The 26253-nt window shown below is 47.3% G+C and overlaps 1 protein-coding gene across 3 annotated transcripts in view; it reads left to right on the top strand.

Annotated features, from left to right (window-relative positions):
• The first annotated feature begins 2133 nt into the window (after window positions 1-2133).
• The window catches only part of dgkh (diacylglycerol kinase, eta), a 651598-nt gene continuing 627478 nt past the window's right edge, over window positions 2134-26253 (top strand). For all 3 annotated transcript variants that reach the window (XM_070894157.1, XM_070894158.1, XM_070894156.1), the window contains exons 1-2: window positions 2134-2318; window positions 23269-23463. In XM_070894157.1, coding sequence (XP_070750258.1) covers window positions 2268-2318; window positions 23269-23463 — 246 coding nt within the window. In that variant the 5' untranslated portion in view covers window positions 2134-2267. The remainder of the gene's footprint in view (window positions 2319-23268; window positions 23464-26253) is intronic.

Here is a 26253-nt window from a genome sequence, read left to right as displayed (position 1 = left end):
AACTCGTACGGACCCGAGGAGGCTGGGATTTCCAGGCCATTGACTTGGATGAACGGACCGAGTGTAATGTAGCCAAATTTGCTGATGATACAAAGATGGGTGGGAAAGCAAATTGTAAGGAGGACACAAAAAATCTGCAGAGGGATTTAGACAGGCTAAGTGAGTGGGCAAAAATTTGCCAGATAGAGTATAATGTGGGAAAATATGAGGTCATCCACTTTGGCAGAAAAAATAGAAAAGCAAATTATAATTTAAATGGAGAAAAATTGCAAAGTGCTGCAGTACAGAGGGACCAGGGGGTCCTTGTGCGTGAAACACAAAAAGTAAGTATTCAGGTACTGCAAGTAATCAGGAAGGCAAATGGAATGTTGGCCTTTATTGCAAGGGGGATGGAGTATAAAAGCAGAGAAGTCCTGCTACAACAGTACAGGATATTGGTGAGGCCATACCTAGAGTACTGCGTGCAGTTTTGGTCTCCGTATTTAAGGAAGAATATATTTACATTGGAGGCTGTTCAGAGAAGGTTCACTCGGTTGATTCCGGAGATGAGAGGGTTGACTTATGAAGATAGGTTTAATAGGTTGGGCCTATACTCACTGGAGTTCAGAAGAATGAGAGGTGATCTAATCGAAACATATAAGATAATGAGGAGGCTCGACAAAGTGGATGCAGAGAGGATATTTCCACATCGGGGAAACTAAAACTAGGGGCATAGTCTCAGAATAAGGGCCATGCATTTAAAACTAAGATGAGAAATTTCTTCTCTCAGAGGGTTGTAAATCTGTGGAATTCTCTGCCTCAGAGAGCTGTGGAGGCTGGGTCATTGAAAATATTTAAGGCGAGATAGACAGAATTTAAGGGAATAAAGGTTTTGGGGAGTGGGGATGGAAGAGGAGCTGAGTCCATGATCAGATCAGCCATGATCTCATTGAATGGGGGAGCAGGCTCGAGAGGCCAAATGGCCGACTCCTGCTCCTATTTCTTATGTTCTATCGATTTCTGTCTTGAATATACTCAAAGACTGAGCCTCCACAGCCTGGGCCCTAAACTCTGGAATTCCCTCCATAAACCTCCCACCGCTCTCTACCCCTCTCTCTCCTCTTCAGTGTCAGCTGTGGCTCTATGGGCAGCACTCTCGCCTCTGAGTCAGAAGATTGTGGGTTCAGGTCCCACTCCAGGGACTTGAGCACATGAAATCCAGGCTGACACTCCCAGTGCAGTGCTGAGGGAGTGCTGCTCTGTCAGAGGTGATGTCTTGCAGATGAGACATTAAACTGAGGTCCCGTCTGCTCTCTCAGGTGGACATAAAAGATCCCATGGCACTATTTCGAAGAACAGCAGGGGAGTTATACCCGGTGTCCTGGCCAATATTTATCCCTCAATCAAAATAACGAAAAACAGATGCTGTTACATTGCTGTTTGTGGGAGCTTGCTTGTGCGCAAATCGGCTGCCGCGTTTCCCACATTACAACAGTGAGTATACTTAAAAAAATACTTCATTAGGTGTAAGGCGCTTTGAGACGTCTGGTGGTCGAGAAAGGCACGATATAAATGAAAGTCTTTCTCAATCAATGAACATTAAAAAAAACAGATTATCTGGTCATTATCAAATGGCTGTTTGTGAGAGCTTGCTGTGGACAAATTGGCTGCCGTGTTTCCCACATTACCACAGTGATTGCACTGCAAAAAGTACTTCATTGGTTGTAAAGCGCTTTGAGACGTCTGGTAGCGGTGGCAGTGAAAGGTGCTATTGAAATGCAAGTCTTTTCTCTTCCCCTTTAAGACGCTCCTTAAAACCTACCTCTTTGACCAAGCTTTTGATCACTGTAGTTCTCCTATTGAACTGTACAGACACCTAAGAACTCATGTTAAGAGTGGAAGCAAGTCTTTCTCGATTCAGAGAGACTGCCTATGATGGTCACCAGGCCTGATCCATGTGTTATATCTGGGACGTCCTGGGAACGATTTTTTTTGGGGGGGCAGGGTTTAGAGGCGCTATATAAACGCAAGTTGCTGCTGTTGCTGGCCCGGGGAAAGCCTCGCCGCAGCCTGGGCTGCGTCACCCACAGCGTTGCAAGGTCTCGCATCCTTATTAGGAGTGACAGTGAATCACGTGGAGGCCGATACAGGCGAGCAGAGAAAGCGAGAGCAGCAGGAAGCGGACCCGGGGGCAAAGTGACTGCAAGCGAGGGGGGGATCGCCGGGCAAAAAACAAACTGCACGCACAAGAGCAGCCCCGCCGAGGCTGGGTGGGGGCCGTGCCGAGGATGGACGAGTTGTATCACTCTTACAGCCGGAGTCCTGCGTGGGAAGCGATGGTGGGTAGTTTCGCTTATTCGCAATGCAACGCCTCCACTGACTTAGGATCTCTGGTACTGCTGGTGGCTAAAGGTGTCATTTGCTTTTCGGTTTGCAAATTTAAAAAGAACCTATTAATAATAAATAGGCATGCATGGGTGGAGGGGAGAAATGCATTTAAAAGGCAGATGTGTGTGTGTTTATTTAAATAGCCTCAATGTATAGTGTTGCGATATATAATGTGTCTAATGATTAGAAAGTTGGATCTGACTTTTAACACTGAAGTAGCGCCACTTGCCATAAGATGCCGCATTTTATGGAGTGTGGGGTCAGAGGCTGGGGAGGTACAGGAGAGGAAATAATACTTCAGGGGGAAGCTGGAAGTTAAACCATGGTTGCACGCAGACATTGACATGATATTATTGAAATGTTGGGGCTTGAGTTGTACGTTTTGACTGATCCAGTGGGATGGAAAGCGACCCCGAGTGTTGAGCAGTTTTCGCTCAGCAGAATCCGACACAGGAGTTCAATCGTTTCGCAATTGCTTGTGTGATGATTGCCTCATGTCTGAACTAAAATGTAGAAAAGGGGCTCCTTCATCCCCTCCCCCGGAGATCTGCTCCCAAGCAAACCCCCGCAGAGACAGCCCTGCCAATAAGTTAGTATCTGTTAAAAAATCTGCATGCATTCGAGAGGAAGCAAAAAAATACACGCGCTGTGATTTTTGTTGTTCCAGAACTTAAAGTTCGTTCTGACAGACAATAAACTGCACAGCCCCCAAATGCAGGGCGTTCGGAGCTGTTAATTCCTTCCAAGCCTAACATACCCGAAGTCTCACTGTCTGGCCATTTTTAAACCAAGTTGATGTGATTCGGGCACCACCATCGCGCTGTGTGTGTGTGTCTGCTAATGTACGATCAATGTGTGCTGCTTTCCTGTTTAATGTCGGAATGATCCTGACGAGGTCAGTGCAGAGCTGGAGAGATAATTCACCGCCGACCATCGAAATGCAATCCTGGCCGCATTTTGTTCAATCGGTTCCCGTTGGAAGTGTGACTTTACAACAAGTTCTCGATCGTTATTTTATCAAACCTGCAATTGAAACAGCTCAAGCCTGATTCACAGGCAAGATGCTTACACATTGCAATTTCAAAGAACACATGCCCCATATTGTATGTGGGTGGGGGTTTAAGTACAGCCCCTGTCTCGAGTTAAATCCAATCTCGCACGGATAGGTATTTTACCAGCTCGTTTGTGTGTGCAACACGCCACCATTTAATTCTACTTTGCGTGTTACCAGCTTCTGGTTACGCAGACTTAAGTGAAATGCAAACGCCCACGTGAGAAGGTTGGAGTGAAACCCATACCTGGATTGTTGTGTCTAGTTAGTGTAGGTGTCTAAATAAAATTGTCGGTGGATTCTCCTGAACCTTTTGAATAATTGCAATATTTAATTTTTACCTGCGGCATCTAATCCACAAGTGCAGGTGGACATCGCCGGATACTGTAACTAAACGCTCGTCCTAAACCTTTCAAGGTTGGAGTTAAAGCCAAAAATGAAACGATTCTGTTAATTTCTTCAATTCCACCCCCGCCCCCCCGCCCCGAAAATCACTGGGGAGCTGGCGGGATGACATGGTAGGTTCTTACCTACATATTCATCTCCGTTCTACCTTGTCTTCATGCTATGTGCAGGGCAGATAGTCTTACTGCAGGACACACAGTGGCAAAATGTATCTGTTCAAAGATAAATAATAACAAATTCTAGATGTGTTAATTCAAGCTGAGATCTCCAATCCTCCTCTCCCAGATAATTCTGAACAAAAAATACCACGTCTGACTTAAATATGTAAAAGTAAGGTAGGTTTAACACTGTGGTTTTATTGGAAATTTGACTCCCACGGTCAGTAACCGCAAATGTCACTGGGACTACCTTCAAAAAAACAATGCAGACATTTTTAACAGATAAAGATTTTGTTTTAAATTAAGATGCATTAAGATTCCGGAATAGCTGATTTTTCAGCCGGGACCAGTTCAATCACTCTTCAACCTGCAGCTCCGTGCATTTGATAGTCTTTTCCCACTGGGCTCTGCTAAAAGAGAATCCGGCAACTTGCTGCGAGTTTTCTGAAGTGGCGGTTAGCCTTTCTATGTTCAGTGAGTTCTCTCTGTCTTGTTTTACTGATTTCACATTGACGGCGGTTCCTGGTGATTCTCCTCTCTGTGACAGGCAGGCTGGTGATTTATCGCTCTGTGTCTGTACTTTTAATGATTTCTGTCCGATAGTGTCGTTTCAGTGATTTCTCTCTGTGACAATGTGCTTCAAGTGACATAGAGCTGCCTATAAGATTCAGTAATCTTTGCAACGGTGTGTTTCAATAATTTCTCTCTCTGTGGCGATTTTACTCTGAGCCACTCAGTGTGTTGGCGGTGATTTTATTGCGAGAGAATCAGTGTGTCTGTGGTGATTTTTCTACCTATCCAGAGATTCCTCTTTATTTTGGAGGTAATTCATATTTCCTTTGGCATATAGTCAGTGTGTGTGTGTGTTCAGTGATCTCTCTCTGGGGATCAGTGTGTGTGTTCAGTGATCTCTCTCTCTCTGGGGATCAGTGTGTGTGTTCAGTGATCTCTCTCTCTGGGGATCAGTGTGTATGTTCAGTGATCTCTCCCTCTCTGGGGATCAGTGTGTGTTCAGTGATCTCTTTCTCTCTCTGGGAATCAGTGTGTGTGTTCAGTGATCTCTCTCTCTCTCTCTCTCTGGGGATCAGTGTGTGTGTTCAGTGATCTCTCTCTGGGGATCAGTGTGTGTTCAGTGATCTCTTTCTCTCTCTGGGAATCAGTGTGTGTGTTCAGTGATCTCTCTCTCTCTCTCTGGGGATCAGTGTGTGTGTTCAGTGATCTCTCTCTGTCTCTGGGGATCAGTGTGTATGTTCAGTGATCTCTCCCTCTCTGGGGATCAGTGTGTGTGTGTTCAGTGATCTCTCTCTCTCTCTCTGGGGATCAGTGTGTGTGTTCAGTGATCTCTCTCTCTCTCTCTGGGGATCAGTGTGTGTGTTCAGTGATCGCTCTCTCTCTCTGGGGATCAGTGTGTGTGTTCAGTGATCTCTCTCTCTCTCTCTGGGGATCAGTGTGTGTGTTCAGTGATCTCTCTCTCTCTCTGGGGATCAGTGTGTGTGTTCAATGATCTCTCTCTCTCTCTCTGGGGATCAGTGTGTGTGTTCAGTGATCTCTCTCTCTCTCTCTGGGGATCAGTGTGTGTTCAGTGATCTCTCTCTCTGGGGATCAGTGTGTGTGTTCAGTGATCTCTCTCTCTCTGGGGATCAGTGTGTGTGTTCAGTGATCTCTCTGGGGATCAGTGTGTGTGTTCAGTGATCTCTCTCTCTCTCTCTGGGGATCAGTGTGTGTGTTCAGTGATCTCTCTCTCTCTCTGGGGATCAGTGTGTGTGTTCAGTGATCTCTCTCTCTGGGGATCAGTGTGTGTGTGTGTGTGTGTGTGTGTTCAGTGATCTCTCTCTCACTCTGGGGATTAGTGTGTGTGTTCAGTGATCTCTCTCTCTCTCTCTCTGGGGATCAGTGTGTGTGTTCAGTGCTCTCTCTCTGGGGATCAGTGTGTGTGTTCAGTGATTTCTCTCTCTGGGGATCAGTGTGTGTGTTCAGTGATCTCTCTCTCTTTCTCTTTATCTCTCTGGGGATCAGTATGTGTGTTTAGTGATCTCTCTCTCTCTCTCTCTGGGGATCAGTGTGTTTGTTCAGTGATCTCTCTCTCTCTCTCTGGGGATCACTGTGTGTGTTCAGTGATCTCTCCCTCTCTGGGGATCAGTGTCTGTGTTCAGTGATCTCTCTCTCTCTCTGGGGATCAGTGTGTGTGTTCAGTGATCTCTCTCTCTCTCTGGGGATCAGTGTGTGTGTTCAGTGATCTCTCTCTCTCTCTGGGGATCAGTGTGTGTGTTCAGTGATCTCTCTCTCTCTCTGGGGATCAGTGTGTGTGTTCAGTGATCTCTCTCTCTGGGGATCAGTGTGTGTTCAGTGATCTCTCTCTCTGGGGATCAGTGTGTGTGTTCAGTGATCTCTCTCTCTCTGGGGATCAGAGTGTGTGTTCAGTGATCTCTTTGGGGATCAGTGTGTGTGTTCAGTGATCTCTCTCTCTCTCTCTGGGGATCAGTGTGTGTGTTCAGTGCTCTCTCTCTCTCTCTCTCTGGGGATCAGTGTGTGTGTTCAGTGATTTCTCTCTCTGGGGATCAGTGTGTGTGTTCAGTGATCTCTCTCTCTTTCTCTTTATCTCTCTGGGGATCAGTATGTGTGTTTAGTGATCTCTCTCTCTCTCTCTGGGGATCAGTGTGTTTGTTCAGTGATCTCTCTCTCTCTCTCTGGGGATCACTGTGTGTGTTCAGTGATCTCTCCCTCTCTGGGGATCAGTGTCTGTGTTCAGTGATCTCTCTCTCTCTCTGGGGATCAGTGTGTGTGTTCAGTGATCTCTCTCTCTCTCTCTGGGGATCAGTGTGTGTGTTCAGTAATCTCTCTCCCTCTCTCTCTGGGGATCAGTGTGTGTGTTCAGTGATCTCTCTCTCTCTCTCTCTCTCTGGGTATCAGTGTGTTTGTTCAGTGATCTCTCTCTCTCTCTCTGGGGATCACTGTGTGTGTTCAGTGATCTCTCCCTCTCTGGGGATCAGTGTCTGTGTTCAGTGATCTCTCTCTCTCTCTGGGGATCAGTGTGTGTGTTCAGTGATCTCTCTCTCTCTCTCTCTCTGGGGATCAGTGTGTGTGTTCAGTAATCTCTCTCCCTCTCTCTCTGGGGATCAGTGTGTGTGTTCAGTGATCTCTCTCTCTCTCTCTCTCTCTGGGGATCAGTGCGTGTGTTCAGTGATCTCTCTCTCTGGGGGTCAGAGTTTGTGTTCAGTGATCTCTCTCTCTCTGGGGATCAGTGTGTGTGTTCAGTGCTCTCTCTCTGGGGATCAGTGTGTGTGTTCAGTGATCTCTCTCTCTCTGGGGATCAGTGTGTGTGTTCAGTGATCTCTCTCTCTCTCTCTCTCTCTCTGGGGATCAGTGTGTGTGTTCAGTGATCTCTTTCTCTCTCTGGGGATCAGTGTGTGTGTTCAGTGATATCTCTCTCTCCCTGGGGATCAGTGTGTGTGTTCAGTGATCTCTCTCTGGGGATCAGTTTGTGTGTTCAGTGATCTCTCTCTCTCTCTCTGGGGATCAGTGTGTGTGCTCAGTGATCTCTCTCCCTCCCTCTTTCTCTCTCTCTGGGGATCAGTGTGTGTGTTCAGTGATCTCTCTCTCTCTCTCTGGGGATCAGTGTGTGTGTTCTGTGATCTCTCTCTCTCTCTCTGGGGATCAGTGTGTGTGTTCAGTGATCTCTCTCTCTCTCTCTCTCTGGGGATCAGTGTGTGTGTTCAGTGATCTCTCTCTCTGGGGATCAGTGTGTGTGTTCAGTGATCTCTCTCTCTCTGGGGATCAGTGTGTGTGTGTGTTCAGTGATCTCTCTCTCTCTCTGGAGATCAGTGTGTGTGTTCAGTGATCTCTCTCTGGGGATCAGTATGTGTGTTCAGTGATCTCTCTCTGGGGATCAGTGCGTGTGTTCAGTGATCTCTCTCTCTCTCTGGGGATCAGTGTGTGTGTTCAGTGATCTCTCTCTGGGGATCAGTGTGTGTGTTCAGTGAACTCTCTCTCTCTGGGGATCAGTGTGTGTGTTCAATGATCTCTCTCTCTCTGGTGATCAGTGTGTGTGTTCAGTGATCTGTCTCTTTCTCTCTGGGGATCAGTGTGTGTGTTCAGTGATCTCTCTCTCTATGGGGATCAGTGTGTGTGTTCAGTGATCACTCTCTCTCTGGGGATCAGTGTGTGTGTTCAGTGATCTCTCTCTCTCTCTCTTTTTCTCTGGGGATCAGTGTGTGTGTTCAGTGAACTTTCTCTCTCTGGGGATCAGTGTGTGTGTTCAATGATCTCTCTCTCTCTCTCTGGTGATCAGTGTGTGTGTTCAGTGATCTGTCTCTTTCTCTCTGGGGATCAGTGTGTGTGTTCAGTGATCTCACTCTCTGGGGATCAGTGCGTGTGTTCAGTGATCTCTCTCTCTGGGGATCAGTGTGTGTGTTCAGTGATCTCTCTCTCTCTGGGGATCAGTGTGTGTGTTCAGTGATATCTCTCCCTCTCTGGGGATCAGTGTGTGTGTTCAGTGATCTCTCTCTCTGGGGATCAGTGTGTGTGTTCAGTGATCTCTCTCTCTCTGGGGAACAGTGTGTGTGTTCTATGATCTCTCTCTCTCTGGGGATCAGTGTGTGTGTTCAGTGATCTCTCTCTCTCTCTGGGGATCAGTGTGTGTGTTCAGTGATCTCTCTCTCTCTCTCTCTCTGGGGATCAGTGTGTGTATTCAGTGATCTCTCTCTCTGGGGATCAGTGTGTGTGTTCAGTGATCTCTCTCTCTCTGGGGATCAGTGTGTGTGTTCAGTGATCTCTCTCTCTCTCTGGGGATCAGTGTGTGTGTTCAGTGATCTCTCTCTCTCTCTCTCTGGGGATCAGTGTGTGTTCAGTGATCTCTCTGGGGATCAGTGTGTGTGTTCAGTGATCTCTCTCTCTCTCTCTGGGGATCAGTGTGTGTGTTCAGTGGTCTCTCTCTCTCTCTCTGGTAATCAGTGTGTGTGTTCAGTGATCTCGCTCTCTCTGGGGATCAGTGTGTGTGCTCAGTGATCTCTCTCCCTCCCTCCCTCTCTCTCTGGGGATCAGTGTGTGTGTTCAGTGATCTCTCTCTCTCTCTCTCTGGGGATCAGTGTGTGTGTTCTGTGATCTCTCTCTCTCTCTCTCTGGGGATCAGTGTGTGTGTTCAGTGATCTCTCTCTCTCTCTCTGGGGATCAGTGTGTGTGTTCAGTGATCTCTCTCTCTTTCTCTTTATCTCTCTGGGGATCAGTATGTGTGTTTAGTGATCTCTCTCTCTCTCTGGGGATCAGTGTGTTTGTTCAGTGATCTCTCTCTCTCTGGGGATCACTGTGTGTGTTCAGTGATCTCTCCCTCTCTGGGGATCAGTGTGTGTGTTCAGTGATCTCTCTCTCTCTCTGGGGATCAGTGCGTGTGTTCAGTGATCTCTCTCTCTGGGGGTCAGAGTTTGTGTTCAGTGATCTCTCTCTCTCTGGGGATCAGTGTGTGTGTTCAGTGATCTCTCTCTCTCTCTCTCTGGGGATCAGTGTGTGTGTTCAGTGATCTCTCTCTCTCTCTCTCTCTCTGGGGATCAGTGTGTGTGTTCAGTGATCTCTCTCTCTCTGGGGATCAGTGTGTGTGTTCAGTGATATCTCTCTCTCCCTGGGGATCAGTGTGTGTGTTCAGTGATCTCTCTCTCTCTGGGGATCAGTGTGTGTGTTCAGTGATATCTCTCTCTCCCTGGGGATCAGTGTGTGTGTTCAGTGATCTCTCTCTGGGGATCAGTTTGTGTGTTCAGTGATCTCTCTCTCTCTCTCTCTGGTGATCAGTGTGTGTGCTCAGTGATCTCTCTCCCTCCCCCTCTCTCTCTCTCTCTCTGGGGATCAGTGTGTGTGTTCAGTGATCTCTCTCTCTGGGGATCAGTGTGTGTGTTCTGTGATCTCTCTCTCTCTGGGGATCAGTGTGTGTGTTCAGTGATCTCTCTCTCTCTCTCTCTGGGGATCAGTGTGTGTGTTCAGTGATCTCTCTCTCTGGGGATCAGTGTGTGTGTGTGTGTTCAGTGATCTCTCTCTCTCTCTGGGGATCAGTGTGTGTGTTCAGTGATCTCTCTCTGGGGATCAGTGTGTGTGTTCAGTGAACTCTCTCTCTCTGGGGATCAGTGTGTGTGTTCAGTGATCTCTCTCTGGGGATCAGTGTGTGTGTGTTCAGTGATCTCTCTCTCTCTGGGGATCAGTGCGTGTGTTCGGTTATCTCTCTCTCTCTCTGGGGATCAGTGTGTGTGTTCAGTGATCTCTCTCTGGGGATCAGTGTGTGTGTTCAATGATCTCTCTCTCTCTCTCTCTGGTGATCAGTGTGTGTGTTCAGTGATCTGTCTCTTTCTCTCTGGGGATCAGTGTGTGTGTTCAGTGATCTCTCTCTCTATGGTGATCAGTGTGTGAGTTCAGTGATCACTCTCTCTCTGGGGATCAGTGTGTGTGTTCAGTGATCTCTCTCTCTCTCTCTCTTTCTCTGGGGATCAGTGTGTGTGTTCAGTGAACTTTCTCTCTCTGGGGATCAGTGTGTGTGTTCAATGATCTCTCTCTCTCTCTGGTGATCAGTGTGTGTGTTCAGTGATCTGTCTCTTTCTCTCTGGGGATCAGTGTGTGTGTTCAGTGATCTCACTCTCTGGGGATCAGTGCGTGTGTTCAGTGATCTCTCTCTCTCTCTGGGGATCAGTGTGTGTGTTCAATGATATCTCTCTCTCTCTGGGGATCAGTGTGTGTGTTCAGTGATCTCTCTCTCTCTGGGGATAAGTGTGTGTGTTCTATGATCTCTCTCTCTCTGGGGATCAGTGTGTGTGTTCAGTGATCTCTCTCTCTCTCTCTGGGGATCAGTGTGTGTGTTCAGTGATCTCTCTCTCTCTCTCTCTCTGGGGATCAGTGTGTGTATTCAGTGATCACTCTCTCTCTCTGGGGATCAATGTGTGTGTTCAGTGATCTCTCTCTCTCTGGGGATCAGTGTGTGTGTTCAGTGATCTCTCTCTCTATGGGGATCAGTGTGTGTGTTCAGTGATGTATCTCTGGGGATCAGTGTGTGTGTTCAGTGATCTCTCTCTCTGGGGATCGGTGTGTGTTCAGTGATCTCTCTCTCTGGGGATCAGTGTGTGTGTTCAGTGATCTCTCTCTCTCTGGGGAACAGTGTGTGTGTTCTATGATCTCTCTCTCTCTGGGGATCAGTGTGTGTGTTCAGTGATCTCTCTCTCTCTCTGGGGATCAGTGTGTGTGTTCAGTGATCTCTCTCTCTCTCTCTCTCTGGGGATCAGTGTGTGTATTCAGTGATCTCTCTCTCTGGGGATCAGTGTGTGTGTTCAGTGATCTCTCTCTCTCTGGGGATCAGTGTGTGTGTTCAGTGATCTCTCTCTCTCTCTGGGGATCAGTGTGTGTGTTCAGTGATCTCTCTCTCTCTCTCTCTCTGGGGATCAGTGTGTGTGTTCAGTGGTCTCTCTCTCTCTCTCTGGTAATCAGTGTGTGTGTTCAGTGATCTCGCTCTCTCTGGGGATCAGTGTGTGTGCTCAGTGATCTCTCTCCCTCCCTCCCTCTCTCTCTGGGGATCAGTGTGTGTGTTCAGTGATCTCTCTCTCTCTCTCTCTGGGGATCAGTGTGTGTGTTCTGTGATCTCTCTCTCTCTCTCTCTGGGGATCAGTGTGTGTGTTCAGTGATCTCTCTCTCTCTCTCTGGGGATCAGTGTGTGTGTTCAGTGATCTCTCTCTCTTTCTCTTTATCTCTCTGGGGATCAGTATGTGTGTTTAGTGATCTCTCTCTCTCTCTGGGGATCAGTGTGTTTGTTCAGTGATCTCTCTCTCTCTGGGGATCACTGTGTGTGTTCAGTGATCTCTCCCTCTCTGGGGATCAGTGTGTGTGTTCAGTGATCTCTCTCTCTCTCTGGGGATCAGTGCGTGTGTTCAGTGATCTCTCTCTCTGGGGGTCAGAGTTTGTGTTCAGTGATCTCTCTCTCTCTGGGGATCAGTGTGTGTGTTCAGTGATCTCTCTCTCTCTCTCTCTGGGGATCAGTGTGTGTGTTCAGTGATCTCTCTCTCTCTGGGGATCAGTGTGTGTGTTCAGTGATCTCTCTCTCTCTGGGGATCAGTGTGTGTGTTCAGTGATATCTCTCTCTCCCTGGGGATCAGTGTGTGTGTTCAGTGATCTCTCTCTGGGGATCAGTTTGTGTGTTCAGTGATCTCTCTCTCTCTCTCTCTGGTGATCAGTGTGTGTGCTCAGTGATCTCTCTCCCTCCCCCTCTCTCTCTCTCTCTCTGGGGATCAGTGTGTGTGTTCAGTGATCTCTCTCTCTGGGGATCAGTGTGTGTGTTCTGTGATCTCTCTCTCTCTGGGGATCAGTGTGTGTGTTCAGTGATCTCTCTCTCTCTCTCTCTGGGGATCAGTGTGTGTGTTCAGTGATCTCTCTCTCTGGGGATCAGTGTGTGTGTGTGTGTTCAGTGATCTCTCTCTCTCTCTGGGGATCAGTGTGTGTGTTCAGTGATCTCTCTCTGGGGATCAGTGTGTGTGTTCAGTGAACTCTCTCTCTCTGGGGATCAGTGTGTGTGTTCAGTGATCTCTCTCTGGGGATCAGTGTGTGTGTGTTCAGTGATCTCTCTCTCTCTGGGGATCAGTGCGTGTGTTCGGTTATCTCTCTCTCTCTCTGGGGATCAGTGTGTGTGTTCAGTGATCTCTCTCTGGGGATCAGTGTGTGTGTTCAATGATCTCTCTCTCTCTCTCTCTGGTGATCAGTGTGTGTGTTCAGTGATCTGTCTCTTTCTCTCTGGGGATCAGTGTGTGTGTTCAGTGATCTCTCTCTCTATGGTGATCAGTGTGTGTGTTCAGTGATCTCTCTCTCTCTCTCTCTTTCTCTGGGGATCAGTGTGTGTGTTCAGTGAACTTTCTCTCTCTGGGGATCAGTGTGTGTGTTCAATGATCTCTCTCTCTCTCTGGTGATCAGTGTGTGTGTTCAGTGATCTGTCTCTTTCTCTCTGGGGATCAGTGTGTGTGTTCAGTGATCTCACTCTCTGGGGATCAGTGCGTGTGTTCAGTGATCTCTCTCTCTCTCTGGGGATCAGTGTGTGTGTTCAATGATATCTCTCTCTCTCTGGGGATCAGTGTGTGTGTTCAGTGATCTCTCTCTCTCTGGGGATAAGTGTGTGTGTTCTATGATCTCTCTCTCTCTGGGGATCAGTGTGTGTGTTCAGTGATCTCTCTCTCTCTCTCTGGGGATCAGTGTGTGTGTTCAGTGATCTCTCTCTCTCTCTCTCTCTGGGGATCAGTGTGTGTATTCAGTGATCACTCTCTCTCTCTGGGGATCAATGTGTGTGTTCAGTGATCTCTCTCTCTCTGGGGATCAGTGTGTGTGTTCAGTGATCTCTCTCTCTATGGGGATCAGTGTGTGTGTTCAGTGATGTATCTCTGGGGATCAGTGTGTGTGTTCAGTGATCTCTCTCTCTGGGGATCGGTGTGTGTTCAGTGATCTCTCTCTCTCGAGATCAGTATGTGTTCAGTGATCTCTCACTCTCTGGGGATCAGTGTGTGTGTTCACTGATCTCTCTCTCTCTCTGGGGATCAGTGTATATGTTCAGTGATCTCTCTCTCTCTCTGTCTCGGGATCAGTGTGTGTGTTCAGTGATCTCTCTCTGGGGATCAGTGTGTGTGTTCAGTGATCTCTCTCTCCCTCTGGGGATCAGTGTGTGTGTTCAGTGATCTCTCTCTCTGGGGATCAGTGTGTGTGTTCAGTGATCTATCTCTCTCTGGGGATCAGTGTGTGTGTTCAGTGATCTCTCTCTCTCTCTCTGGATCAGTGTGTGTGTTCAGTGATCTCTCTCTCTCTCTCTCTCTCTGGTGATCAGTGTGTGTGTTCAGTGATCTCGCTCTCTCTGGGGATCAGTGTGTGTGCTCAGTGATCTCTCTCCCTCCCTCTCTCTCTCTCTCTGGGGATCAGTGTGTGTGTTCAGTGATCTCTCTCTCTCTCTCTCTGGGGATCAGTGTGTGTGTTCTGTGATCTCTCTCTCTCTCTCTCTCTGGGGATCAGTGTGTGTGTTCAGTGATCTCTCTCTCTCTCTGGGGATCAGTGTGTGTGTTCAGTGATCTCTCTCTCTGGAGATCAGTGTGTGTGTTCAGTGATCTCTCTCTGGGGATCAGTGTGTGTGTGTTCAGTGATCTCTCTCTCTCTCTCTGGGGATCAGTGCGTGTGTTCGGTTATCTCTCTCTCTCTCTGGGGATCAGTGTGTGTGTTCAGTGATCTCTCTCTGGGGATCAGTGTGTGTGTTCAATGATCTCTCTCTCTCTCTCTGGTGATCAGTGTGTGTGTTCAGTGATCTGACTCTTTCTCTCTGGGGATCAGTGAGTGTGTTCAGTGATCTCTCTCTCTATGGGGATCAGTGTGTGTGTGTTCAGTGATCACTCTCTCTCTGGGGATCAGTGCGTGTGTTCAGTGATCTCTCTCTCTCTGGGGATCAGTGTGTGTGTTCAGTGATATCTCTCTCTCTCTGGGGATCAGTGTGTGTGTTCAGTGATCTCTCTCTCTCTGGGGATCAGTGTGTGTGTTCAGTGATCTCTCTCTCTCTCTGGGGATCAGTGCGTGTGTTCACGGATCTCTCTCTCTGGGGATCAATGTGTGTGTTCAGTGATATCTCTCTCTCTGGGGATCAGTGTGTGTGTTCAGTGATCTCTCTCTCTCTCTCTCTGGATCAGTGTGTGTGTTCAGTCATCTCTCTCTCTCTGGGGATCAGTGTGTGTGTTCAGTGATCTCTCTCTCTCTCTCTCTCTGGATCAGTGTGTGTGTTCAGTGATCTCTCTCTCTCTGGGGATCAGTGTGTGTGTTCAGTGATCTCTCTCTCTCTGGGATCAGTGTGTGTTCAGTGATCTCTCTCTCTTTTTCTCTGTGGATAAGTGTGTGTGTTCAGTGATCTCTCTCTCTCTGGGGATCAGTGTGTGTGTGTTCAATGATCTCTCTCTCTCTCTGGGGATCAGTGTGTGTGCAGTGATTCTCTCTGGGGATCAGTGTGTGTTCAGTGATCTCTCTCTCTCTCTCTCGAGATCAGTATGTGTTCAGTGATCTCTCACTCTCTGGGGATCAGTGTATGTGTTCAGTGATCTCTCTCTCTTTCTGTCTAGGGATCAGTGTGTGTGTTCAGTGATCTCTCTCTGGGGATCAGTGTGTGTGTTCAGTGATCTCTCTCTCCCTCTGGGGATCAGTGTGTGTGTTCAGTGATCTCTCTCTCTGGGGATCAGTGTCTGTGTTCAGTGATCTCTCTCTCTCTCTCTGGGGATCAGTGCGTGTTGAGTGATCTCTCTCTCTCTCTGGGGATCAGTGTGTGTGTTCAGTGATCTCTCTCTCTCTCTCTCTCTGGGGATCAGTGTGATTTCAGTGATCTCTCTCTCTCTCTGGGGATCAGTGTGTGTGTTCAGTGATCTCTCGCGCTCTCTGGGGATCAGTGTGTGTGTGTTCAGTGATCTCTCTCTCTCTGGGGATCAGTGTGTGTTCAGCGATCTCTCTCTCGGGATCAGTGTGTGTGTTCAGCGATCTTTCTATCTCTCGGGATCAGTGTGTGTGTTCAGTGATCTCTCTCTCTCTCTCTCTCTGGAGATCAGTGTGTGTGTTCACTGATCGATCTCTCTCTGGGGATCAGTGTGTGTGTTCAGTGATCTCTCTCTCTCTCTGGGGATCAGTATGTGTGTTCAGTGATCTCTCTCTCTCTCTGGGGATCAGTGTGTGTGTTCAGTGATCTCTCTCTCTCTCTGGGGATCCGTGTGTGTGTTCAGTGATCTCTCCCTCTCTGGGGATCAGTGTCTGTGTTCAGTGATCTCTCTCTCTCTCTCTCTGGGGATCAGTGTGTGTGTTCAGTGATCTCTCTCTCTGGGGATCAGTGTGTGTGTTCAGTGATTTATCTCTCTCTCTCTCTGGGGATCAGTGTGTGTGTTCAGTAGTCTCTCTCACTCTCTCTCTGGGGATCAGTGTGTGTGTGTTCAGTGATCTCTCTCTCTCTCTCTGGGGATCAGTGTGTGTGTTCAGTGATCTCTCTCTCTCTCTCTGGGGATCAGTGTGTGTGTTCAGTGATCTCTCTCTCTCTCTCTGGGGATCAGTGTGTGTGTTCAGTGATCTCTCTGGGGATCAGTGTGTGTGTTCAGTGATCTCTCTCTCTGGGGATCAGTGTGTGTTCAGTGATCTCTCTCTCTCTCTGGGGATCAGTGTGTGTGTTCAGTGATCTCTCTCTCTCTGTGTGGATCAGTGTGTGTATTCAGTGATCTCTCTCTCTCTCTCTCTCTCTCTCGGGATCAGTGTGTGTGTGTTCAGTGATCTCTCTCTCTCTGGGGATCAGTGTGTGTGTGTTCAGTGATCTCTCTCTCTCTCTCTGGGGATCAGTGTGTGTGTTCAGTGAACTCTCTCTCTCTCTCTCTGGGGATCAGTGTGTGTGTTCAGCGATCTCTCTCTCTCTCTGGAGATCAGTGTGTGTGTTCAGTGATCTCTCTCTCTCTCTCTCTCGGGATCAGTCTGTGTGTTCAGTGATCTCTCTCTCTCTCTCTCTCTCTCTCTCTCTGGGGATCAGTGTGTGTTCAGCGATCTTTTTCTCTCTCTCTCTCTCTATCTCTGGGGGTCAGTGTGTGTGTTTCGTGATTCTTCTGTTCCTAAAGGCCAATGTGCTTGTTATAATAAGGTATTTGGTTTGCCAGATGATGCTGTGCTCATTAATGATACTCAATGTGCCTTGTTTAGTTACCGTTTTTTGAGTTAATATATTTGGAAAAGCATGTAAGAGTTATAGCTGCTTGCATGGCTGCAGTGTTTGTTTTTGTGCCCGTCTTTCATAGCAATTGTATTCTTTTGCTCGTAGCCTATTCTGTCTCAGCATTTAATCAGTTTAACCCACAAAACTTACCAGCAGACAGAACTGATTAGCCTCCGGCCGTTTGTCCAGCCAAGGCAACCCCAGCCGGCAAGCATTGGCTTGCAGGGTTCGCTGGAGCTGAGTGGGAAGAGTCTCGAGTCAAAGTGGTCGGTGTACTTCTCCAGATCTGATTAATGAGCCAGACTTGCTGGTCAACAGTGCCTTGGAGCCCTCCATAGCTCAGGTACCGATTACTGAATTTATCACAGGAAGTTCAGCCAGGTTAAATCTGCCCTCATCATGCTCATCAACTTCGACCCATCTCATCCTAAGCAGACCCCATTTTATTCTCCTCAAAGTTTGGGGTGATGGGCGGACGGAGCAGGGTGGGTGGGTGTTACAGTCAGCATTTGCCGGTCACCCTGATACTTGCTGCATCACACTCTGTCTCTCAGTTGGTATCTCTCACTTTGTTTCTGACATTCTCCGTGTGCCTTGTACTCAGCATCTATATCTCGCAGTGTTTGTGCACCTCTTTCATTCTCACTCTAACTCCCACTATCAAACCAATTAGTAACAACCACCCCCCTCCGTCCACCCATCACCCCAAACTCCATACACTCACCGCTAACGCTATCCTCCTCCCCAGCCATGCTTCAGACTCGACTAGACTGCTTGCAACTTCAGCGTCCCATTCCACCGCGAGCTGAAATTCCAACCCCATATCCTCACTATCAAAACGACCTCCGACCTGCACCTCCATAATATCGCCTTGCTCCACCCCTGCCTCAGCCCGTCTGCTGCTGTAACCCTCATCCATGGCTTTGTCACTTACAGATTTTACCATTCCAATGCTCTCCAAGCCAGCCTGGAATCATCTGCCCTCCATAGGCTTCAACTCACCCAAAACTCTGTTACCCATGCTCTGCCATGCCCGCTCATCATCCCGTTCTTGCTGACTTGCACTGACTTCCAATCCCCCAATGCCTCAAATTTAAAATTCTCATCCTTACGTTTAAATCGCCTCATGGCCTCGCTCCTTTCTAGCTCTGTAACTATCTCAGTTGACAAAACCTGCTTCCCTCTGTTCCAAATTCTCTGCACTTCTGACCCCAGTCTCCTATGCATGCCCCACTATTTTGGCTCCACCATTTGCGGTTCTGACTTCAACTACCGAGGTTCCATGTATTTTAATTCCCTATCTAAACTCCTCTATCTCTCCACCTTTCCTCATGGGGCTAAAGGCAGACACGTCCCCTGGACCTGATGGCTTGCATCCTAGGGGTCTTAAAAGAAGTGGCTGCAGAGATAGTGGATGCATTGGTTGTAATCTACCAACATTCCCAGCGGACTGGAAAACCGCAAATGTAACACCCCTATTTAAGAAAGGAGGGAGACAGAAAGCAGAAAACTATAGACCAATTAGCCTAACATGTGTCATTGGGAAAATGCTGGAATCCATTATTAAGGAAATAGTAACAGGACATTTAGAAAATCATAACAGTCAAGCAGAGTCAGCATGGTTGTATGAAGGGGAAATCATCTTTGACAAATTTGCTGGAGTTCTTTAACGAGCAGGGTGGATAAAGGGGAACCAGTAGATGTGGTGTATTTGGATTCCCAGAGGCATTCGATAAGGTGCCACATCAAAGGTTACTGCACAAGATAAGAGCTCATGGGGTTGGGGGTAGTATATTAGCATGCATAGAGGATTGGCTAACCAACAGAAAATAGAGAGTCGGGATAAATTGGCAAACTAACTAGTGGGGTGCTACAGGGATCAGTGCTGGGGCCACAACTATTTACAATCTATATTAATTTCAATTTAAGGGAGCGAGTAGCCAAATTTGCTGATACAAAGATAGGTTGGAAAGCAAGTTGTGAGGAGGACACAGAATCTGCAAAGGGATATTGACGGGCTAAGTGAGTGGGCAAAAAGGTGGCAAATGGAGTGTAATGTGGGAAAATGTGAGGTTATCCACTTTGGTAGGAAAAATAAAAAAGCAAATTATTATTTAAATGGAGAGAGACTACAAAATGATGCAGTACAAAGGGACCTGGGGGTCCTTGTACATGAAACAAAAAGTTAGTATGCAGGTACAGCAAGTAATCAGGAAGGCAAATGGAATGTTGGCCTTTAATGCAAGGGGGATAGAGTATAAAAGCAGAGAAGTCCTGCTACAACTGTACAGGGTATTGGTGAGGCCAATACAGTGTTAGTCTCCTTATTTAAGGAGGGATATACTTGTATTGGAGGCAGTTCAGAGAAGGTTCACGAGGTTGATTCCTGAGATGAAGGAGTTGTCTTATGAAGAAAGGTAGAGCTTCAGCTCATTGGAGTTTAGAAGAATGAGATGATCTTATTGGAAATATAAGATTCTGATGGGGCTCGACAGGGTAGATGCAGAGAGGATGTTTCACCTTGTGGGGAAATCTAGAACTAGGGGCATAGTTTCAGAATAAGGGGTCGCCCATTTAAAATGGAGACGAGGAATTTCTTCTCTTGAGGGTCGTGAATCTTTGTAATTCTCTGCCCCAAAGAGCTGTGGAGGCTGGGTCATATTTAAGGTGGAGATAGACTGACTTTTGAATGATAAGGGAGTCGAGGGTTATGGGGAGCGGGAGGGAAGTGCAGTTAAGGCCAAGATCAGATCAGCCATGGCTCGAGGGACCAAATGGCCTACTCCTGCTCCTATTTCTTGTTTTCTGTGTCTGTTGGTTTTCATTCCTGTCTAAGTTTGTGTGTGTCTGCCTTTTTTCCTCCTTCAGTCTGTCAAACACTCGGTCTCTGTGTGTTTGTCCTATTTGTTGGTCTGTCTCTCTGCATCTTTGCATGTGTCTGTCATTCTCAGTGTCTCCCTCTCTCAACGGCTGTGTGCGTGCATCCGTCTTGCTCTCTCTTTGCATGCCTATGCCGTTTTCTCAGTTTGTTTCACTCTTGGTGTCTGTGTTTGTATGTCTGTCTCTGACAATCTCTGTGCCTTTTAGTTTCCTTGTGTCACTCACGCGCTCTCTTCCACTTCGCTCCCCTCCCCCAGCTGTATGTCCCTATCTCTGTGCCTTGAATGTTTGTGTCTATATTATTCACACACACACTATCCGTGTCTGTCTCAATCTGTGGTGTTTTGGTTTCTCTTTCTCTGTTAGTACCTCTCTTTGTATTGCTCTGGCTCGGCATCTGTGCCATTGTTTGAATGCCGCTTCTGTGAAATCCCTTGGGATTTCTCTGCACTAAAGGTGCTACAATAAATGCAAGTTATTGTTTGTTGGTCAGTGTTTCAGATTTGTTTCCGTCTGTCTCTGTGCATATCTCTCTTCTGCATCTCCCTTGTCTGTTTGTATGCCCCTCAGTCTGTCTGTGCATTTGTCTTACTCCCTGGTGTGCTCTTTTTCTCCCAGTTTCTGTCTCTGTGCTGCTCTGTTTCACTGTTGTGTGTCTTATCTGTCTCATCTTCCCAAACTTCTGTCTCTGTCCATCTATTTATTTCTTGCTATTTTTCTCTGTTCTTTGTCATCCCGTGTCTGCAAATCTTTCTCCATTTTTGTTTCTCTCCGTTGATCTGTTTATTTTTCTCTCTCTCCTCTGTTTACATCTCGATTCCATTCTCTATCTCTTCCTATTTATCTCTATCTCTTTCTCTGTTTCAGTCTCACTCTCAGTTTATCTATATCTGCTTATTTCTCTATCTATCTCAGTTTATCTTTGTTTCTCTCTCCGCTTATCTGCTTTCTCTCTCTATTTATCTCTATTAGTGTTTATCTCTATCATTCTGTATTTCTCTCTTTCTGTCTCTGGGTTTATCTGTGTCTCTCTGCTTATTTCTCTAATTATTTATCGCTCTCTTTGTCTGTGCCTCTATTTCTTTCTCTGTTTAGCTCTGTGTGTCTCAGTTTATCTATGTCTCTGTGTTTATCTCTTTCTCTCTCTCTATGTATCTATCTATCTGTGTGTCTGTCTCTGTCTCTCTATCTGTCTGTCTCTATGTATGTGTCTGTCTCTCTCTTTCTCTGTCGCTTGCTCTGTCTCTCTCGGCTCTGTGTCTCCCTATCTCTCGCTGTGTCTGTGTCTCACTCTCTGTCTCTCTCACTCTGTCTCTCTCTCTCTGTGTTTGTCTCTCTCTATCTCTATCTGTGTGTATCTCTATCTCTCTCTATCCGTGCATGTATATCTCTCTGTCTATCTATCTCTATCTGTGTGTATCTCTTGCTCTCTCTCTCGCTGTGTCTGTGTCTCACTCACTGTCTGTCTGTCTCTCACTCTATCTTTGTGTGTGTTTGTCTCTCTCTATCTCTATCTGTGTATGTATATCTGTGTATATCTCTATCTCTCTCTATCCGTGTGTGTATCTCTCTCTCTGTCTATCTATCTCTCTGTGTGTGTGTGTATCTCTCTCTCTCTCTGTCTCACTTTGTCTCTCTTTCGCTCTCTGTGTCTGTGTCTATCTCTGTCTCTCTCACTCGCTCTGTCTCTCTCTCTCTATCTGTGTGTGTGTGTGTATCTTTCTGTCTGTCTCACTTTGTCTCTCTCGCTCTCTGTCTCTCTCTATCTCTATGTGTGTGTGTATCTCTGTCTCTGTCTCACTTTGTCTCTCTCTCTCTCTATCTATCTGTGTATGTGTATCTCTGTCTGTCTCACTTTGTCTCTCTCTCTCGCTCTGTCTCGCGCTCTGTCTCTCTATCTGTGTCTCGCTCTATCTCTCTCTATCTCTATCTGTGTGTGTGTGTATCTCTCTGTCTGTCTCACTTTGTCTCTCTCTCTCGCTCTCTGTGTCTCGCTCTGTCTCTCTCTATCTCTATCTGTGTCTCGCTCTGTCTCTCTCTATCTCTATCTGTGTCTCGCTCTGTCTCTCTCTATCTCTATCTGTGTCTCGCTCTGTCTCTCTCTATCTCTATCTGTGTCTCGCTCTGTCTCTCTCTATCTCTATCTGTGTGTGTGTGTATCTCTCTCTCTCTCTCTGTCTCACTTTGTCTCTCTCGCTCTGTGTCTGTGTCTATCTCTGTCTCTCTCACTCGCTCTGTCTCTCTCTCTATCTGTGTGTGTGTGTGTATCTTTCTGTCTGTCTCACTTTGTCTCTCTCGCTCTCTGTCTCTCTCTATCTCTGTGTGTGTGTGTGTATCTCTGTCTCTGTCTCACTTTGTCTCTCTCTCTCTCTATCTGTGTATGTGTATCTCTCTGTCTGTCTCACTTTGTCTCTCTCTCTCGCTCTGTCTCGCGCTCTGTCTCTCTATCTCTATCTGTGTCTCGCTCTATCTCTCTCTATCTCTATCTGTGTGTGTGTATCTCTCTGTCTCTGTCTCACTTTGTCTCTCTCTCTCGCTCTCTGTGTCTCGCTCTGTCTCTATCTCTATCTCGCTCTGTCTCTCTATCTCTATCTGTGTCTCGCTCTATCTCTCTCTATCTCTATCTGTGTGTGTGTATCTCTCTGTCTCTGTCTCACTTTGTCTCTCTCTCTCGCTCTCTGTGTCTCGCTCTGTCTCTATCTCTATCTCGCTCTGTCTCTCTCTATCTCTATCTGTGTCTCGCTCTGTCTCTCTCTCTCTCTATCTGTGTGTGTGTATCTCTCTGTCTCTGTCTCACTTTGTCTCTCTCTCTCGCTCTCTGTGTGTGTGTGTGTGTATCTCTCTGTCTCTGTCTCACTTTGTCTCTCTCTCTCGCTCTCTGTGTCTCGCTCTATCTCTATCTCTATCTGTGTCTCGCTCTGTCTCTCTCTCTCTCTATCTGTGTCTCGCTCTGTCTCTCTCTCTCTCTATCTGTGTCTCGCTCTGTCTCTCTCTCTCTCTATCTGTGTCTCGCTCTGTCTCTCTCTCTCTCTATCTGTGTCTCGCTCTGTCTCTCTCTCTCTCTATCTGTGTCTCGCTCTGTCTCTCTCTCTCTCTATCTGTGTCTCGCTCTGTCTCTCTCTCTCTCTATCTGTGTCTCGCTCTGTCTCTCTCTCTCTCTATCTGTGTCTCGCTCTGTCTCTCTCTCTCTCTATCTGTGTCTCGCTCTGTCTCTCTCTCTCTCTATCTGTGTCTCGCTCTGTCTCTCTCTCTCTCTATCTGTGTCTCGCTCTGTCTCTCTCTCTCTCTATCTGTGTCTCGCTCTGTCTCTCTCTCTCTCTATCTGTGTCTCGCTCTGTCTCTCTCTCTCTCTATCTGTGTCTCGCTCTGTCTCTCTCTCTCTCTATCTGTGTGTGTGTGTGTGTGTATCTCTGTCTCTGTCTCACTTTGTCTCTCTCTCTCGCTCTCTGTGTCTCGCTCTATCTCTATCTCTATCTGTGTCTCGCTCTGTCTCTCTCTATCTCTATCTGTGTGTGTGTGTGTGTGTGTATCTCTCTGTCTCTGTCTCACTTTGTCTCTTTATCTGAGTGTCTCGAACTTTGTGCCTCACCCGGTGCCCGGAGTCCGGCAGGAACATGGCGGCCAAGGCCGGGGGCGCCGCTGGGCGCTGATCTGGCGCGGACAGGAAAGCGGCTCGACCTCACGCCAAGTCTTTCTTCTTGCTGCAGGAATCGGAGAAAGCGGCGGCTGGAGCAATGGCGGGACTGGGGCCCGGGGCTCAGCAGCCGCCGCCGCCCGGAGCCGGTCCGGGAACAGGAGGAGCGGCAGCGGCCGGCGACGAGTCCTCGGACAGCGACGGAGAGCACGAAGGGCCGCAGAAACTCATCCGCAAAGTGTCCACCTCCGGCCAGATCAGGAGCAAGGTAAGGTTGTGTGTGTGTGTGAGGGGGCGACCGCCCGGGCCTCGGCCTGCAGCCCGTTGCTAGGCTCGGTTGCTAGGGAGCGGCCCGGCGGGAGCCCCGCCGTCCCCATGGCAGCGGGAGTGAAGCGCCTGCCTCCTGCAGCAGGCCCGGGGCCAGCTTAAAGGCAAATGTACCTCCCGCCTGGCAACCCACAAAAGGGGGAGGTTCCCACTCAACACATTCATCATTTTCTGAAAGAGAGTTGGCCATCTGAAGCTGCCAGAAACTCATCATCATCACAGGCAGTCCCTCGGAATCGAGGAAGACTTGCTTCCACTCTTAACATGTCCTTAGGTGGCTGAACAGTCCAAATATGGGAATTACAGTCCCTGTCACAGGTGGGACAGACAGTGGTTGAAGGAAAGGGTGGGTGGGACAGATTTGCCGCACGCTCCTTCCGCTGCCTGCGCTTGATTTCTGCATGCTCTCAGCGACGAGACTCAAGTTGCTCAGCGCCCTCCCAGATGCACTTCCTCCATCATCATCGTCATAGGCGGTCCCTTGAAACGAGGACAACTTGCTTCCTCACCAAAAAAGGATGAGTTCACAGGTGTTTCAATGAAGGAACTAATCCTCCACTTAGGGCGGACTGGTCTTTGGCCAGGGACTCCCAGGAGTCAGTGGGGATGTTGCACTTTTTATCAGGGAGACTTTGAGGGTGTCCCTGTAACGTTTCCTTTGCCCACCTTTGGCTCATTTGCCGTGAAGGAGCTCCGAGTAGAGCGCTTGCTTTGGGAGTCTCGTGTCTGGCATGCAGACAATGTGGCCCGCCCAACCGAGCTGATCGAGTGCGGTCAGTGCTTCAATGCTGGGGATGTTGGCCTGGTCGAGGACGCTAACGTTGGTGCGTCTGCCCTCCCAGGGTCAGTCCTGACTTCCTCCCTCCCCGACTGGTGGGCACCCCTGTTTATTTTCTTGCCTGCACCAGCTGATGGCATCTGGGTGAAGTTGGTCCAAGCTACAAGTTGCCAGTAGAATTTTAAAACTTAAGTTATAGGGGCTCAATGCTATTGGTGCATCCAGTGTAAACGACAATGTCTGTGTGTGTTTGCTGTACGAAATATATTTGTTCCATTCTAGTTGTGATTACCAAATAAGTCAGATACGTTGTGCTGCGCAAGTCATTGTATATTTTAGTCAATCTCCCGGAGACTGAGAAATAATTTGACCAAAGTGCAGATATGATTCAATCCCTGTTTTCAAGTAATTCCTAATTTTATATTTCCATTATACATTCCTCTGCCCACATTTATAATGGAACTGCCTATGTAAATTTTTCAATGCAATTATCCTCTCCCAACACTGGTAGCACTATAGTGCTTCCTCTGGGGGTGGGGGTTTTTGTGGGGTGTAATACTGCGTGACAAGTTAAGAGAAAGTTCTCATTCTAAATATGGACAGCAGAACCTATAATGAAATGTTGACAAGTAGTGCGGCAGACATATGATTTAATATTGATGTATGATATGATTTAGAATTAAGACATTTGGTTAGGTGACCTTTTTAGGATTACCATTTTGGCAAAGCTTTTTCATTTGTTTACAAACACAACAATGTAAATTACTTCGCAACACATTAATTGCATATGGCATTCTTGTGATAAAAATGATGAATGGCCCTTCCTTTCCAAACAAGAGCTTTGCCATTTTCTTTGAAAAGTAAAATGATTTTTAATATAATTCAAATCTCAGACTGTTATGTAGGGTGTATTAGTATAAGCTGTTGAATCTATTTTTAATAAGCCAAATTGTACAGGGCTTCGTTCTGTCTCTAGGACTGACTCACAAACCCCAAATTAGGTTAATATGAAGTAGCTCAAAATTCTAATTTATACACACTCTAAGCTTCTGCTTTCTTTCAAATTGTTTAAACAAAAGGACAAAATATTAGTTCAGGAACCAACAGGATTTTATTTCTATTAGTAGAATTCCTGTGATGTTGCCCAAAAAAAGTCCAGACATGGCCTAAGGAGTGGAGAATAGGGCTGTGAATGCACAATGGGGAGATCATTGGAATAGTTGTTTAAAGTGGGGGCTGGAACAGGTGGATGGAATTTCCTGTTATCTGGGAGCCGGAGGCAGGTGGAAGGTTTCCAAGAGCAGAGAGTTTGTGAGACTAAGGTTGTTTTCCTATCAACAACTTGCATTCATATAGTTCTTTTAACATAGGAAAAATGTCCAAGGCACTTCAGAGGCGTGATCAGACAAAAATGGAAGCCAAGCCAAAGGAGGAGATGGGGGGGCCAAGCACTTGGTCAAAAGGCAGGTTATAATGTCACTAAGTTACCTCAGAGACAGTGCAGAAAAATGTACACAGCTGCCTTTGACTGTTTGTCCATAGTAATAATTAAACTTTCCTTGGGTTTAAGTGATGTCCGAGCCATCACCATTGTCAGACAGAGGGTGGTTAGTCTGAATGGTCTGGGTTCTGGCCTCCTCCAGGATTTGAATACATAATCCGAGTTGACACTTTAGTGCAGAATTGAGAAAGTATTGATGAAGATGCTATCTTTCAAATGTATTGTTATACCAAGGCCCTTTCTGTCTGTTCAGGTGGAGTATTCGAAAGAGTAGGGACTTTCTCCCTCAGTCAACACTACTAAAGCTATACAGGGTACATCTCATTTTCTCTTTGTAGGACCTTGCCTTGTATGACTTGGCTGCTGCATTTGACTGCACTTTAACAGTAATTAACTGCCTGCGAAGTGTGCTCTATAAATGCTGGTTTGTTCTGAGATACAGCAAGTGGCAT

The sequence above is a fragment of the Pristiophorus japonicus genome, chromosome 11, assembly GCF_044704955.1.
Source record: "Pristiophorus japonicus isolate sPriJap1 chromosome 11, sPriJap1.hap1, whole genome shotgun sequence".
Taxonomy (NCBI): Eukaryota; Metazoa; Chordata; class Chondrichthyes; family Pristiophoridae; genus Pristiophorus; species Pristiophorus japonicus.
The sequence above is the reverse complement of the archived record's forward strand: the minus strand, read 5'-3'. Positions and strand labels throughout refer to the sequence as shown.